We start from the raw sequence: 17,162 nt of genomic DNA on the forward strand, positions 1-17,162 counted from the left end.
GAAGGACTTTGTGCATTGGTAATGCTTTGTCTTAGCTCCGTATTCCCAGCCTGCATCCTTAGAGTAACAGATGACCGCATTTCAGGGAAACTGACTTGCTCCTAGTGTGTCCTTAGTATAGTCAGGTCTATTACCAGGGCCTCTAGCTGCTGCCCTGAAATGCACCCCATTCAGACCCAGATCAATAGCAGTGAGTCATTAGCTGTGCATTTGGATCATTTTAATCATTAGCTTTGGACCCTCTTCTGACGTTGCATTTTTCATAGGGAGAGCTTGCAGTTTGATGAATCACACTCTCAGACTGTAAGGCCCCTTCTGAACTGCTAATGCATTTCAAATGAGCAGCAACGACATACAGCAAAGCCGGAGGTGGTGGTGGCTGCCAAGCCCACCCCATCCCAGGAGGACGGCTTGGAGCCAAAAGTGCTGTTTGTGAACCTCCTGGCAGGGACAAAGTGCACACATTCAAAGGGAGAGTTGAGAGCAGGTGAAGAAGGAACTCGGAGCAGATACAGAGGCAGAGAAGCACCTAGGGGCCGACAGCAGCTAGAACCCACTGCCAGGCCAGGCCCTGCCCAGAAAGAGCCCAAAGAGCCACAGCTGGAGGAGCAGGTCCTGGAAGGAGCAGTGGTCTCCGCTAGGGGAGGGCCAGGCCAAGACAGCAGCAGGAGAATTTCCAGGCCAGTGACCGCTACCTCTGCCTAGGCCACATCAGACCCCAGGGGCGGTTCCAGCAGGCTGGTCTTCCCAGCCACTGCCCGTCCCATGGGTTTCCTTTTGCGAGCATTTACCCTGCCATCGTCAGGGTAGTCTTCCAATGATTTAACTGCAGTTATAGGCTCAGAAGGATGGCTTGTATGTTCTCCATCAAGGACGCTTTGGCCCTCGGGAGACATTTGGCTGTGTCAGCAGTTTTGATTGTCATAATTTGGGCTCCCAGCATCTAGTCAGTAGAAGCCAGGGGTGCGTACGGTGCTCAGCACAGCCTGCCAGGAACCAACCAAATGTCACTGGGGCTGAGGTGAGAAGCCAGGGCATGAACTAAGTGCCCCTAAGGAGGGGCAGGTCTAACCTCGGCTGTCCCTCCTTTAGTCTGCACTGGGTCCTTCCATGAACTCCCTGCTCCACTCTGTGCCTGAGGCAGTTCCCAGCCTCTCTCAGTTGCCTCCTGGGCTGGATCTCTGTGTTGTCCCCCAGCTTGGCTTCCTCCTAGGTTTGGCACCTGCAGCTTTCACCCAGGTTGCTCTCTCCCGCAGCCAAGTCCAGCTTTGTCCTCAACTCTCCTATCTCACCCCCCCCATCCCTCTTTGCTCATCCCTCTCTGCCCTGCTAGCCCAGTTCCAGTTCACCTCAGCTGCCTCCCGGTATAATTTACCCAGCTCGGATCCTTCTAAACATGGGGCAAAGCACACTTGTGTAGAGTAGCCAAGGCCGTGCTCAAAGCTGGGGGTGCTTTTTCTAATTTCATGCCTGAGGCATTTGCTCACTGACACTGTGGGTCCTGGAGCTTCTGAGCCCCCTCTGGTACCAGCTCCTATGGCTGAAGAGCTAAGGGGCGGGGCTGCCAGAAACTGACCTCACCCTGCTGGCCCTGGGGGAGGTACGGGAGGAGGCAGCAGCCTGGGAAGTGTGCGGCCTAGGCACTAGGGAGGTCTGAGCTGAGGAGGCTGGCCCTTCTCTTTGTACCCCTCCACCTGGGCACAGGATCGCACCTCACCCGTCACCAGCCCCCTTAGCCCCGCCCCGGCTCAGATGCAGCAGAGAAGGGGACCCTGAGATGGGGTCGGCTGAGGTCTGAGCGCATCAAGACGCACAGCCTCCATATTGCTCTCTTCCCTTCTCCCAGCCCCCGACCCCACTCAGCTCCCAGAAAAGCCGGCAGAGCAGGGGTCCCCCAGGACATCAGGCACACTCTGCTCTGCGTCACTGTCTGCCTGAGGCCACCATGTCCCAGGTCCACCTGTCCCACCGGGGCCAGCAGTGCAGGAGGGCCAGGACTGGGCTAGAGAGGGGGCCCAGCCTTCACTGCACCCCCACCAGCTCGGTGATGGACGGGGCGTGCACCATGTACTCCTCGTAACGACTGAGGAACAGCTGGAAGCGAGCCAGGTATGAGTCCTCATTATAGGGCAGCTGCTTGTCATGAAGAAACTTCGATACCAAGGGCTTCACCTGAGAAAGAGTCAAGGAGAGAGAGAGAGAGCCTTCTGAGTCGCAGGCCTGCAGAAGGCTGCCCATCCCAGGAGCTCCCCCTTGTCCAACCCCAGCCATTGTCTGCTGGGGTAGAGGGGGACTGGAGGATAGGAGGACTTTTGCATCCTTCTACCCTACCCTAGAGGGGAGGATTGGCCCCATCCTCATTCCCCACAAGACCCTTGACTGCATGTCCACCTTCCTCAGCCCAAGGGGTGAGCACAGCTCCCTCTGCCAAGCATCTTCTTTGGGTCAAATATTTCAGATCTAATCTCATCCTCAAAGCCATCAAGGTGAACCTTGTCCCCTCCCATTTTACAGACAGGGAAACTGAGGCTCAGTGAACTTGCCCAGCGTCACAACTGCTGCTAGGAAACCCAGGTGACTTTGCTATAAAACCCATGTGGTCACTTGTCCTCCATGGGTGACCTTTGAAAAGGTCAGTGAGGGGACATGGAGTTTGGATGTACCTGGGGGTTCCCACCGTCCACCCTCAAACGGGCCCTTCCTCCCCTCCCCTCCTCCCTGCCTCTGGCTACCTTCAGGCACATGTGGTCAGAGAGCCAAGGGAAGAGGTGGTGCTCTACGTGGCAGCTGATGAGTGAGTGGCCGAATGCCCAGTCCAGCACCGGCTGCCGAGGCAGGTTCAGCACCCCCAGGCTCATCATGTGAATCCGCCGGGGCTTCTTGTCCGGGGAGAACATAGGCAATCCGATGTGCTGTGACAGACACATGGGTCACGCCCCGCGTGGGCTTACAGGACCCTGGGTGTGTCTTCACCAAGCACACAAGGACCAATGGGACCCTACAGGTGTGAGAGATGAGCTCTAGCCCAGTTCCAGGGCTAACCCCGTCTGCAATGAGCTGAGTCTTCCGCACAGCTGGGCCTCTCCCCGCCTGGACGATGAAGGGCTTTGCCTATGCATTTTTTTTTCAGAGCCCTGGTATTCAAATGCCCGTGACTCACCGCTTGCTCTTGTGACCCTATATGCCTCACGCTGGTGACATGCTCTTACCTGTGTGTCAAAACTCAAGTAGAGCCGGGCGTTGGTGGCGCACGCCTTTAATCCCAGCACTCGGGAGGCAGAGGCAGGCGGATCTCTGTGAGTTCGAGACCAGCCTGGACTACCAAGCGAGTTCCAGGACAGCCTCCAAAGCCACAGAGAAACCCTGTCTCGGAAAAAAAAAACAAACAAACAAACAAAAAAAAACAAAACTCAAGTAGAGCAAAGTGAGGGCCCAGCCAATGCCACAAGGCAAGCTAAGGGCAGGGCAGGAGATGGGGCTGGGTGGGAGGTCCTGAGAACAGCCAAGAGTTCAGCATTCAAGGCTGGCACCATTTCTACGGGGAGACCTCGCTGCTCCCCTGTGGGTGAAGACCTGTTCCATCTCTCTGCGTAGTCCTGTGGCTCTCAGCACACCTGCAGCTAATTACCCCACCTTCTCAATGTATCCCATCAACTGAAGTACTTGTTTACCTCCAAGCACCCTAGACCCAGGGAAGTGCCTAGTGGGGAAGGTATTTGTATGCACTGGTGGACGAGACCGTAGAGGAGGATGTGCAAACATGACCTTGAATGACCGGAGAAGAAAGCGAGGAGGGTCTCCAGGACCTGGCAAAGGCGTCCGTGAAACCCACACTTCCTGTGGGGCCCACAGTGATAGGGCAGGAACTGGGGAAAGCATCCTTCGATGACCTCTCTCCACCCAGACTCCAGAACCCTTGGGTCTGGTCTACTGTCAGACACCCTGGAGATGCTTCTCTTTGCTGCCTGTCTCCAGGGCTGAGAGCTTACCTGGAAGATGTTGACATGGAGATAGGGGTGGGCCAGCAGGGATCTGGCAAGCAGCATACAAGCCAGCGCTGAACTGGGGCTTCTGAAGCCCGACACATTCAGGAGCAGCCAGTACTGAGAATAAAGGCCCAATGACATGAAGACCAACGTCCGAAGTGCCACTCTCAGCTCTTCCTTCCTCAAACGCTCTGTCAGAGGGACAAGAGGTGATGTAACCAGGAGTGTTAAAGTAGAGGGTGCTCGTGAGTGTATCCAGGGAACCCAGACAACACGAAAAGCATGTCTGCCCTTTGCACCGTGGCCAAGGTCAAGGTCTGCTCCATAGCCCTGTTCTCCTACCCCTGGGTATTGTCCCATGATGGCAGTAATTAAACCTACAGTGTGGTTTGTACCGGGACATCCACGAAGTGGTCCCCCCACTCTTAAAATTTTGTTAGAAGTGTGTGCGTGTGTTGTGTGCAACTGCTGGTGCCCATGGAAGCCAGAGGTGTTGATTGATTCCCCCTGGAGCTGGAGTTACAGGGGATTGTGAGTAGCCCAGCATGGATGCTAGGAATTAAAGTCTGGTCCTGCGGAATAGCCAAAGCCCTCTTAACCTCTGAGCCATCCCTCCAGTCCCAACAAAGTTCCCTTACGTCCGTGGGCTCCTTATGTTTTCACACCATCCTTGAGCAGGTGAAGGACCTGAGGCAGGCAGGTCAAGTTACCTGCCCACAGCCACCAGCCAGCAAGTGAAGAAGAGACCTGGACCAGCCCCGGGGTTCTTTCCACCCAGCTTGGCTGCCTCTGACAGTCTTGACTCCCAGCCTGACTCCCAGCCGTCTTCACAAGCAGAATCCCCAAAGCAAGGGAGGAAGGAAAGCGGGCTGGGGCAGGTCCTCAGGACACGCCCATCCAGTACTCACCGAGAGCGACCAGTAGAGTTAGAATGGGGATGGAAAGTGGTGCAAGGAACATGTAGATGTATCGGTTGAGGCACGGCACCTTCCATGTGCTCGAGTCTCCCAGACCCACCACGTTGGTGTAGCCATGGTGCATGTTGACGTGGTTGAACTTGGCGACCTCTGCAGGAAAGGCTGTGCATACCTAGAGGGGGAGCCAAAAGGGTGCTGGGTCCATGTTGGACACAACTGAGCGAAGCAGAACCCAGAGAGCCTCAAGAACGCTCCACCCTCCTCAAACCCATCCCTCCTCCCCTGCATCCACAGCCAGTCTAACTTGTCCATCATCTCTCAAGCATCCGAGACCCCCCGGGTAGCACACTGCCATCTGCTTGATGTTGCTCTGCACGGCATTTAGGGACCAGGAGGCTGGATCCCTGGTTTGCCACTACCCCACCGGCCACCAGCCCAGAGGTTGTCAGTGCAGATAAAGCGGGAATCCGCCACAATTATTTTGTGTGTGTACCTGGCAAACAGCTGTACCTTCCTGACAATCCTCGGCAGCCTGATCTCAGAGGAGCAAGGAGAAGTTTCCAGGAGTGGTTTGAGGGTGCATGGGGGCCACTTTCCAAAGAGCCCATAATGCAGGCTGGAGGGGCACTGGGGCACAGGTATGCACAGAGCCAGTATCTCCCTAGAGTGACTTTTTTGGCATGAGTCTGCCACGGGATTCTTCAGTGCTACTCACCAAGGCACAGCACACACTCTGCCAAGGAGAGCAACCGTTCTGAATGCAAAAGAGGTGCTAGGCTGTTTCTTAGGCAGATATATGCAGATGAGCATGCACATGTAAGGCCTCCAGGGTTTTAGCTAAGCCAGAAGATTTTGACTTTAGTGAAGATGCTTTCCTGTTTCCAGGAGAAGGGGAAGCTTCTCAATGCCAGCCGCTGTGAGGCAGGGAGACTGCAGGGCGCATGGGCCGAGCACCAGGTCTCACAGTCAGGCCTGCCTCACCCACTGGCCTGCCAGTGTATGCTTTACACCCCTGGGGATCTGTCCCACGCAGAAGAAGCTAACTCCTTTTGTTTGTTTTGTTAATTAGTGTGTGAGCACGCGTGTCTATGGCTGTGCATGCGTGGGTGCATGTGTGCGTGTGTGTACGTGTGTGTGCATGCGTGTGTGCATGGGTGGCACTCGAATGCCACGATGCATGTGAGGTCAGAGGACAACTCTGTAGAGTCACTTCTCTGTTTCCACCTTTACGCAGGGTCCAGGGATCACACTCAGGTCACTAGGACTGTATAGTAGCTTTTACTTCCTGAGCCATGTCTGGGACACCTGGAAGTAACTTCTTGCTCTCCCCCCAGGCCAGTTCTCCTTTACCAAGAGTTGCAGCTGCGTGCAGCTCCCGGCTTGCCCATCGACAGCTGACTTTGCTTCTGGCCCCTGCTCCCCCTCTCCCTGCAGACCAATAACTAAATGTTCTTAGTCAATGCCAGAACCAGCCCGGAGCCTAACCAGGACTGCGCGTCTAGAGACGGGTACCCTCAGGTACCTGGAGGTTTCTTAGCAAGGTCCCAGGCCCTCGGGTGTGTGACTTGTGACTTGGTACCCATGTGCAGAGCCAATGAGGGATTCTGTCTTTTTCTATGAATAAGAACTTACCTAAGGTTTTTCATAACTAGATACCTAGCCCCCCCTCCTTTGTATATTCATGTGTCCACATGTAAGTTTGCACACTTATGTGTAAATGCTCACTGTTTTGGCCTCCCAGGTGCTGGGATTACAGATATAGCTGTAAAGGACCATTTCCAAGTCTTTTTTTGCTGTTTTGTTTTTTTGTTTGTTTGTTTGTTTGTTTTACGAGACAGGGTTTCTCTGTATTGTTTTGGAGGCTGTCGGTCCAGCCTGGCCTCGAACTCACAGAGATCCGCCTGCCTCTGCCTCCCGAGTGCTGGGATTAAAGGCGTGCGGCACCACCGCCCGGCACCATTTCCAAGTCTTTTTGGTGGTGGTGGTGTTTTTTATTTGTTTATTTTATGTATATGAGTGTTTTTTTTTATCCATACCAGACAAGAGCACCAGATCTCATTACAGACAGATGTGAGCCACCGTGTGGTTGCTGGGAATTGAACTCAGGACCTCTGGAAGAACAGCCAGTCAATGCTCTTAACTGCTGAGCCATCTCTCCAGCCCCATTTCCAAGTTTTACCCAAGACGTTTCCTCATCCAGATTCAGAGAAAGTTCCAGAAACCTCAAGGTTGATGTGACTCCTTAATATCCTCACCAACCTCCATGGTGAGTGCCTTCAGGAAGATTCAAGAGTGCTGTGTGTCTAAGCATTCACGTTCTGTGAACACCCAGGATATGTTGGGAGCAGTGTGAATGGGTATGGATTCCCTGACAGCTCTTTGTTTAAGCTCTAGGGCACTCAAAACCCTGACTGATTTATTTTTTCCTGCAGTTGTCTGTTCACTTAAGCATTGTGCAGCCCCTGAGGGTGTTGGGGGCTCCACGCTAGGCCTGTGGGGATACCAGGGGCAGGCATGAACGATGCTCAACTCCATCGTATGGCTCACTCTGGGCCAAGCAAATCCACTGAAGGGTTCTCTTCTGTGGCCCTCACTATTGTCCCTCTCCTCTCCCCAGAGTGGTTAAGTCACTGTCCATTCCTAGTACCCCGAGGACCCGCCCTCAGGCACCTGCTTTCCCTGAATGGGGCAGCACCGGAAAGCCCAGACTGCAGTAACACCCATGTCACAATTCGGGTATATTTATTTAAAAAAAAATACTGCTGGCTTAGTTGAAGCTCACATTTTTCCAATTGTTTTGACTGACAAACCCTACTGGTGAGGGACCACCCCTCAGAGCTGGGAAGGGACCACCTAGTCCCCGGGAACCAGCCAGAGGCTGGGCTGGCCATAGCCTGCGTCCCCCAGCCTGAGGGACAGTGACCATCACCCCTCTCCTAACCCTGCCCATGCTGCCGCCTCCGCTCCTAGCCCATTTCAGGAGTGGCCCCATGACAGCTCTGGCTTCCACCTGGAGACCTAGATTTTTCCCTTGACCCTTCTCACTCCTCCACCCCTCCCCTTCCACCTCCTTGTGCTAGATGGCACCCAGCCAACATCTTCCTGCAACCCCCCTTCCCTGCGCCCCAGCCTGGCCCTGCAATTCCTCTTATCTTCCTCCTGACCTCTCTACCGACAGCCTCCAGCCAGTTGCCTGCTTCATCTACCACAAGTCAAACTAGCAGAGCGACCTAGTTTCAACCCAATTTAGGCTGTGCTGTAATTTCATGCTTGTTTTTTAATCCTGCAAAGCAGTTTTTATTTCTTTGGGCAAGGTCTCTAGTTCCCAGCTGGTCTCTAACTCCCTGTATACCTGAGGATGACCTTGAACTCCTGACACTCCAGCCTCTACATGTCTAGTGCTGGGTACAGGTATGAACCACCAGGCCTGGCTTTATGTAGTACTGAGGATTAAACTTGGTACTGAGGATTAAACTTGGGCTTTTGTACACACTGGGCAAGTGCTCTGCCAACTGAGTTACAGCCCCAACTCCTGATTAAATGACAGAAGAAAAAAAAGAGGAAATAATAAAATAAAATAAAAGGAGGGCATGGGTGGGACTGATCCCTCGATGTCCCGAGAGGAAAACGTAGCCCCAGACTTGGTGTTTGAGGCAAGATCTCACTGTGTAGTCCTGGCTGTCCTGGAACTTGCTCTGTAGACCAGGCTGGCCTCAAACTCACAGAGATCCGCCTGCCTCTGCCTCCTAAGTGCTGGGTGGAAGGTGTGTGGTTCCATGCCTGACTACTGCTGGACTTCTTAAGCGCTTTCTCCTGGCAAACCTTTCTGCCTGGCACATGGACCTTCTGGGCCCCTTTCATCTGGGTCCCAGTGAGGATCTAGTGGCTTCCAGACACCTGACCAGCAGCTCTTCCAAAATACCTCCAGGGTTTCCCAGCCTCTACACCACTGACATTAAAGACCAAGCCGCTTCTCCCACCCCAACCCACTTTTCAAGTGTGTGTGTGTGTGTGTGTGTGTGTGTGCGCGCGCGCGTGCGTATGCAGGCATGTGTGTGTGTGTCAATGTATGTGCACATGGGTAAGTGTGTATGCAGAAGCCTGAAGTTGATATCACCTTATTTATTGAAGTGGTGTCTCTCAGTCCAGCCCAGAGCTTGCCAGTACAGCTAGCCTTGATAGGCAGCTTCCTCTGGGGATTCCACTGTCTGCCTCCTGAAGCTGGACTTACAGGTGGGCCGACAAGTCCACCCATCACCATCTGGAGATCTAGTCTCCCATCCTTCTGCCTGCAGGGCAAACACTCATCCCTACAGCCTGTGGGGACTGTGCATCTTGAGAATCTATACGTGTGATAAAAGGGCACAGAACTGAACACATACAAGTGCCAACATCAGCGTCCTTGGTTCTGCTATTGAATGACACACATCCCTGTTTCTGGAAACAGCAATGGCCGATCCGATCCACTAGGCTTCTCTGCCCTACATCGAGATGCTCAATGAATCTGTAATTATCATAAGACTTGAAAGTTTGTTTGCAGCAGTGTATTTTGTACTGAATATCTGCATTGGTCCTCTAAATAAAATTTAAAAAGGAGAAAGAGAGACAGGCAGAGAGAGAGACAGACAGAGAGGGAGAGGAGAGAGACAGAGAGAGAGGGAGAGAGAGACAGACAGAAACTAACCCCAGATATAGAATTAACCACCTTGCTCAAGGTCACCACTATTGGGGCTGGGACTCCAATCAAGGCTACAAAGATGTTGTCCCAGCCAGCTAGGTGGGGCTGACCCACACTCCCACATACTTGGGAACTGGTCCTAGAGGGAGCCAGAGTCGTAGCTTAAGGTTGGAGAGTGGAGATGCCACCCAGCCTGGGTCACTTAGAGGGTCTGGCTGACAAAACTACCTCTCCATTGCTCACAGCTCACCAAAGCCCACTGCGGCAGCCAACAGCGTCACGTGATGGGGGAATCAAGGCCTTTCCTACCCAGTCACAAAAGGCCACAGGCCTGCAGAACAACACACACACACACACACACACACACACACACCATTAGCTATCTTTCCCCTAGACCTTGTCCCCAAGTGGAATGCAAGGTCACAGTCAGCAAATACCAATGGAAGAACTGCTAAGAACTTGGGTCAAAGAAAGAGGAAAAGATGAGGTCATGGAGCCAAGTTCACATGGGGCAAAGCTAGGGGGCAACAAACGGAACTCAGGCCTAAGGCTGTCTGGGTTCCACAGGTCCCTGTGCCAGGCTTCTGAAGGCGCTACCAAGCAGGGAACGCTAAGAGGACATTTCAACAGCAGTGTCTCAGCTCCCTGCCTCCACTCCGCACACAGGAGGGTCCCTCTGTCCCGCAGGCAGTCTAAATCAGAAGGCCTTGCGCCTGATCAGGCACAAGTCATCTAGAGCCTGATAAGAGTCTTTCAGAGCAACCGCCACACAACAAACCCTTGCAGGTGCTTAATCTGTGGCTGACAGCGGTTCTTATCCGCTGTCAGCCACAGGCCCTAGAACCTGGCACCACTTTAGAAAACCCAAGCAGAACTAAGCCTGCACTCTTGAGTCCCAACATTAGGATGCTGTCCATACAAACAGTACAGACATCACCCCCTGCCTCTCCCGGCGGGTTACAGACCCCGACCCCAGGCTCCAACTGTGCCTCCGAGTCTGGACAGACCTAGAGCTCCCTGGAAAGGGAAATGTTTTAAAACTGACCCTAGGAATAGTCAGCTTGTGGGTTCCTCATGTCCCTAACCCTTCAGAAGCCTGGACTGACAAGAAGGCATGGGGGGATGGGGAGGAGAGGGCAGGGAGTGCTAGGTAAGAAATGATTCTCTCTCTCTGTGCGCGCGCGCGCGCGTGTGTGTGTGTGTGTGTGTGTGTGTGGTGCTTACATAAAGTTGTATAAAAAGTTTCATGATTTAGGGGGCAGAAGATATAGCTCAACAGATGAAAGCAGTTGCTGCCCTTGCAGAGGACCTGGGTTCCATTCCCAGCACCCACGTCGGATGGCTCACAGCCACCTCTAACTCCAATTCTCGGGGATCCGATGCCCTCTTCTGGCCTTCGCAGGCACCGCAGGCACTGCATGCGTGCAGTACACACATAGACAGGTAGTTGCACACACATACCCATAAATAAAAACCACCCAGCAAGTTAAACTTGCTGTCAAGCCTAAGGACCTGAGTTGGATCCCCAGGATCCATAGGGTGGCAAGAGAAAACTGAGAACCACTCCTGCATGCTGTCATTTGACTTTCACTGGTATGCATGGTGCATGCAACCCCACACACACATACAAAACAAACGAATAGATGTAAATAAAGCAAAAATTGTATAAAATTTTAAAAAAGAGTTACATGACTTAATAAAATACAGCAACTGGGTTGGTTGGCCCCAATAATGGGTCCTTCCCAGAAATGCCTGTTCCTTCTGGCAGCTTCCCCAGCTATTCCTAAGGAATCTGGGTGGCGAGGTGAGGGCCCCCCTGGAGTACAAGAGAGAACACGTTTGGCAGAGGGTCTGGGGAGGCCTGAAGAGCAATTGTCCAGGCCTTTGCCTTCCTAGTAGGCCCACGGGTGGGAAGGCAGAGCAAGGAAAGACCGCAGAGCCTCCCCGAGGGCTGAAGGAACAAAGAGCCTCTCAGGCTCGGCCGTCAGCAGGTGAAAGAGCAAGCTACAGAGCTGAAGCGCTGTGACACCTCCCCCCTTCAAATAATAATCCCTGATTGCAGAACCCAGAGGTTTCCGTGAGCCAGCACATCCCAGAGCAAGAACGGCCAGGTGCGGGCATCCCGGACGGAAGAAGAAACTGTCCACCTTAGGTCTAATACTACAGAGAGAGCTAGAGGGGCCCAGGTGTTGGTGCTCAGGCGTCTGTACCACAGCCCTTGGGGTTCTGACCCCCGCCCTCAGCTGGTGCCACTGAGAGCACCACCTGTGCACATTCACTGTGTTCCCTTTTAAAAGGGCCCTGCCCACCTCCCATCCTTTTCCTTCTCTTCCTCTCTCTGTCTCTGTCTCTCTCTCTATCTCCCCCTCTCCCACTGCTCCTGTCCCCAGAGGCCGGTCTCCCCCCCTCTCCTTTCCCCCTTTTACTATCCTTTCCCCCTAATTAAAAAAAAGAACCCTCCACTTGAACTCTGATGAATGCATGGCATGTTTCTCTCACACGCTGCTTTTTTTAAAAATTACACCACCAGGGACAGGGAACATGATGTGAGAAATGTTTATGCCACACAACCAATAAAGATTGTCACAAGATAAGCCAAGTTCATCATCAGAAGCAGATACAAGGCTGTGTAGGATGCAGGGTTACTCACTAATGTCAACTTCCTCTCTAGGGTTTGGAGGACTACATGGCACACACACTGCACACTAGGAAATACATGGGCACACACACAGGAACTGAATTGCACACTGCACACTAGGATCCACCTGCCCACCGCAGCAGCTGCCTGCCCATGTGCATGGACACACAGAGATAGACGCCCAGATACTGCCTGCCCCACCTCTGCCAGGCTCACCTCCACAAAGAAGATCATCAGGATCTTGCCCCAGCGTTTGGACTCGGTGAGGGCACCATGAGTGGCCAGGTGGCTGCCCTTGACTGTGAGAGTGTAATGGCACACGCCCAAGATTGTGATGCCAGTGGCAAAGGCCAGGACATTATGGGAGCGCAGGCACAGGAACCCTGCAAAGAGGAGGGGCCAGGGATCAGGGTCTTTAGCCATCTTTTGGAAATACGGATCCAGATACGCATGCACAACATACATCTCCAAAGCCCGAGCCAAAGAGGGCCAGCCCTGGGTCTGCGGTGGACAAGTTCCTGGGTCTGAGAATGGTGGATGGCCTCTCTATATAGAATTTGGGACACACACACAAAAATTCCCCGTGGGTTTGCCAAGGGTTTTCTGCTGTCCACGTCTGCCAGGTCACCTTCCTGAGCCCCAGCCCGAGCAGAGATGGGGGCTGGATGTCACAGAGAGGTGCAGGCTGCTTCTTCAGTCCCACTCTGCCCATCTCTGCCATCCCTCTCCTACCCCCCCTCCCACCCCCACCCCTTCTCCACCTGTCACCATCCCCTTCCTCATCCATTCAGGACTCCTCGTGCAACTTTTTCGTTCACTACTATCAAGCGTCGGACTTTCTCCCACCTCCAGCCGGGCACGGGGTAGACGCCCCTCAACTAGACTTTGGAGACTGAAGCGGGATCCTGGGGTTCCGTTCCAGCCTGCGCGCCACCCCCAACCGCAGCCCGTGCCTTTGTCTCACCCGCTGGCAGGGCGAGCAGGCTGAGAGCGAGGATGGCGCAGTCCACACCGCGGCGCTCCCACCAGGAGCTCGCCCGCACCACGTCCTGCACCTGCCGCTCCAGCTCGCTCAGCAGCACCTCAGCAGCGCCGTCCCCCGGGGACGCGCTGTGCGCGGGCTCCATGGGATCCCGGGACTCACGGGGCTGGGGACAAGCGAGGAGGACTCGGGCGTGAGCGTCTGCTGCTCCCAGAGAAGACAAACGGGCGTGCGCGCGTGGGGGAGGTAGGGCGGAGTCACGCACGGAGTTGGGACACCACCAGCCCGAGGTCACCACCAGCCCAAGGCCAGCGTGACAGGCTCGGTACCTTCTGCCTCCACGGGCCAGCCGTGACCCGTGACCTAGGCGGGGCCTGAATGCAGCCACCCTGCCAGCCCGCAGCACCAGAACAGCTTAGAGAGGGAGAAGCCAGGGGAGGAGGAGTGTGACCCTGTGACAAGGGCCAACCTGGGGTAGAGGGAACAGGGTTGGGGGAAAGGAGGAGACACGGGAGGGCTTAGCCGTTCATCCACCACCTCTCCCTCTCCTCTCGGTCTCCTCCTGGGGTTTGTTCTGCGTTCTTAGGCCCAAAACCTGAGTATTTCTCCTTTTAAATTTTATTTCATTTAAACTATTGATGTGTGTGTGTGTGTAGATGTGTGTGGTGTCCACGTGGAGTTCAGAGGGCTCGTGGGAATTAGTTCTCATCTTCCACCATGCGGGTCCCAGAGAACTCAGGCCATCAGGCTGAGCAGAACTCAGGTCATCAGGCTGGGCAGCAAGCACTTTAACTGCCTTCTGCAGCTACCTCAGGACCTCCCCGCAGCATGCATATTCATCTGTGGTATCTGGAACGTATGCACTTCTGGATTGCTGAAGCAGAAAACTCAGGGGCTCACTTTGCTGGTAGGGAGTGTGTGTGTGTGTGTGTGTGTGTGTGTGTGTGTGTGTGTGTGTGTGTGTGTATTATTGGTGTGGCAGTACCCAGAGACTCTCTTTGCAGGTATGGGATGTGTGTGTGTGTGTGTGTGTCTGTGTGTGTGTGTGGTTTTAGCAGAAGTGACCTGACTCCCCTCTCATCCCCTCTTCATCTTCGCATTACTCCCCCTAATTTCATATCAAAACCTTTTTTTTTTTAAACTGCTTGGGTCTGGTATGCAGGAGACAGCAGCATTTTCCCAGGAGACCCTTGGGCAGGAGGGATCCTGTCAGGGAGGAAGAGCCCTGGCTTCGACTCCTCTCCTGGAGCAACCCTTCATGGATTCATCTGTGTTCTTCCAGTTCTGGGTTGGAAGGTGTTGTCTGGCTTGCAGTCAGGCTTCTCTCAATGGATGGTGTAACCGGGTGGGGCTCCCACTGACAATCCTGCCCCAGCTTCCGGAGTACCGGGTTCGATGGGCCAAGGCCAAGATCTCCTCGCCAGGCCAGTGTCCTCCTAGAACTGCTCCCTCGACTTCCACATACTCAAGAGGCTTTGTATATTCCCAGTGAGCCGTGGAGATGACAGTCTCCCATGTAGTTGGGATATTTCTTTCCAACAGTTTGGTTCCAGGGGCCAGACTTGAGTTTGGCAACCAGTGGGGGCCTTTACCTGCTGAGCCATTTCTCCAGCCCTTAGTTATTTATTTGTAAGACTTGTTTTTGTCTTATGTGTATGACTTTTTGCCTGCATGTGTGTATGTGTGCCAGATGAGTGCCTGGTACCTCACAGGAGACCAGATGAGGGCACTGGATCCCTGGAACTGGGATTACAGACAGTTGCAAGTCACCAGGTGGGTGATGGGTACTGAACTCAGGTCCTCTGTAAGAAGAGCAAGTGCTCTTAACCACTGAGCAGTGTCTCTGGCTCCACATCCCCTTTTCATTTTAATAATGAGTCCTGCTCATTAAATTTATGAAGTGGATGCTGGAGAGATGGCTCAGAGGTTAAGAGCACCGGCTGCTCTTCTAGAGGTCCTGAGTTCAATTTCCAGCAACTGTGTGGTGGCTCACAACCATCTATAACCAGATCTGGTGCCTCCTTCTGGGATGCAAGCATAATTGCAGGCAGAACACTATAGATAATAAATGAATAAATCTTTTTTAAAAATATGAGCAGTGGATGTTGTACACCTTTAATCCCAGCACTCAGGAGGTAGAGGCAAGCTGATCTCTATGAGTTCAACGTCATCCATGTCTACAGAATGAGTTCCAAGCTACCTAGAGAAATCCTGTCTCAAAAAATATTAATGAAGAGTCAGAGAAATTAACTAACTGATCTGTGCCAACACCCACAGTTACTGAACGGCTGAACTAGAAATCCAGAGTACCTCCAAACCCAGTTTTCTTTTGTCAACAGGTGGCCTTAGGCAGAGAAGGATGTGGCCTTCCTCCCTCCCTAACTCCCACTTGGAGTGCCTACCACCAGACTAGAATTCTCAGGGAGGGAGATCACACAGTTTAGAAGTGTAAGAGTAGTAATATTGAATTGATTGGGAGATCCTGCCACCTTAATCATACATAGGAAGTTCCCGCAGTCAACCCCCAGCTACCCTGGTGCATCTATAGTAATGAACTAAAGGCAGAAAGGGTTGAGCAGGTGTCAGGAGAGCTTGGGGGAAGGGCTGGAGAGATGGCTCAGCAGTTAGGAGCAATGGCTGCTCTTGCAAAGGACCAGAATTTGGTTCCCAGCACCCACACAATAACTCACAATCCTCTGCAACTCCAGTTCCAGGGGAACCTGACAGCCTTTTCTGGTTGCCATGGTCACCAGGCATACATGTGATGCTCATATACACATGAAAAAGAACATTCGTAAATATAAAATAACTTTTGTTTGGTTTTCCAGACAGGGTTTCTCTGCGCTTTGGAGCCTGTCCTGGAACTCTCTCTGTAACCAGACTAACCTTGAACTCACAGAGAACTGCCTGCCTCTGCCTCCCCAGTTCTGGGATTTAAGGTGTGCACCACCACCCTGCCTGCTTAAACTTCTTAAAAAATGAAAGAGGACATTGGAGGAGGCAGAAAGCAGGTGAGGTAGAGCCAGCCAGTAGCTCTCTGGAAACGGGTAGACTTGGTTTGAGTAGCCTTGACCCAGGAAAAGGAACAAGACATTCTGTATTCTTTTTTTTTTTGAAACAGGGTTTCTGTGTAGCTTTGGAGCCTATCCTGACACTCGCTCTGTAGACCAGGCCGGCCTTGAACTCACTGAGATCCACCTGCATCAGTCTCCAGAGTGCTGAGATGAAAGTCGTGCGCCACCAACGCCCAGCCTACATTCTGTATTCTTAAGTCAGGGGCAAGGCAGAGAGAAGCTGTGGAGGGCAGGAGAGAAAGACGGGGAGCAGGGCCTGGAGGTCCCTGAATGGCAGGTAGAGACACTGGGGCTTCTCCCTGCGGACTACGGGAGCCACTGCAGGCTTTAGAGCAGTGGAGTGTTTGCATATTGTGATTAGGGAGACTTGTCTATTCAGAAGAGAGATGAAGAAGACTCTAGAGAACGTTTCAAGACACCCAAACACAAAGGGACCGTGAGCATGTAGCCAGCAGCGGCAGAAGTTGTAGTCTATAAAGAGACAAAGGAGATGTGATCAGTAAGTGAATCAAAGAAAATACACAAATGGCCAGGAGACACGTGACGGCAGGCTTTAGATCAGTAGTCTAGGGAAATGCAAACTCAAGTCCCAGGAAACATACCCAAAATGAATCTCAAAACTCAGTGCTGGAGAAGATACACAGCAACTGGGCTATCAACCAAAGTGTGTGGTGATGTGACCTCCTCAGAAAACAGTTTTCCAGGGCTGGAGAGGTGGCTCAGAGGTTAAGAGCACTGACTGCTCTTCCAGGGGTCCTGAGTTCAATTCCCAGCAACCACATGGTGGCTCACAACCATCTACAATTCAATCTGGTGCCCTCTTCTGGAATGGAGGCAGAACACTGTATATGTAATAAATAAATAAATCTTAAAAAAAAAAGAAAACA

At 53.0% G+C, this 17,162-nt stretch overlaps 1 protein-coding gene across 1 annotated transcript; it reads right to left on the reverse strand.

The window, feature by feature from the left end:
* Positions 1-205: 205 nt before the first annotated feature.
* On the reverse strand, positions 206-13,517 carry Fads6 (fatty acid desaturase 6). Its single transcript, XM_005069942.4, has 6 exons — positions 13,184-13,517; positions 12,436-12,602; positions 4,895-5,075; positions 3,990-4,177; positions 2,733-2,912; positions 206-2,172 (listed from the first exon to the last, which is right to left on the reverse strand). The coding sequence occupies exons 1-6, from the start codon at positions 13,344-13,346 to the stop codon at positions 2,023-2,025; spliced, it is 1,029 nt and encodes a 342-aa protein (XP_005069999.2). The 5' UTR covers positions 13,347-13,517; the 3' UTR covers positions 206-2,022.
* Between the last annotated feature and the right edge of the window lie 3,645 nt (positions 13,518-17,162).

Source organism: Mesocricetus auratus, unplaced genomic scaffold (genome assembly GCF_017639785.1).
Source record: "Mesocricetus auratus isolate SY011 unplaced genomic scaffold, BCM_Maur_2.0 Super-Scaffold_100007, whole genome shotgun sequence".
In the NCBI taxonomy this organism is placed as follows: Eukaryota; Metazoa; Chordata; class Mammalia; order Rodentia; family Cricetidae; genus Mesocricetus; species Mesocricetus auratus.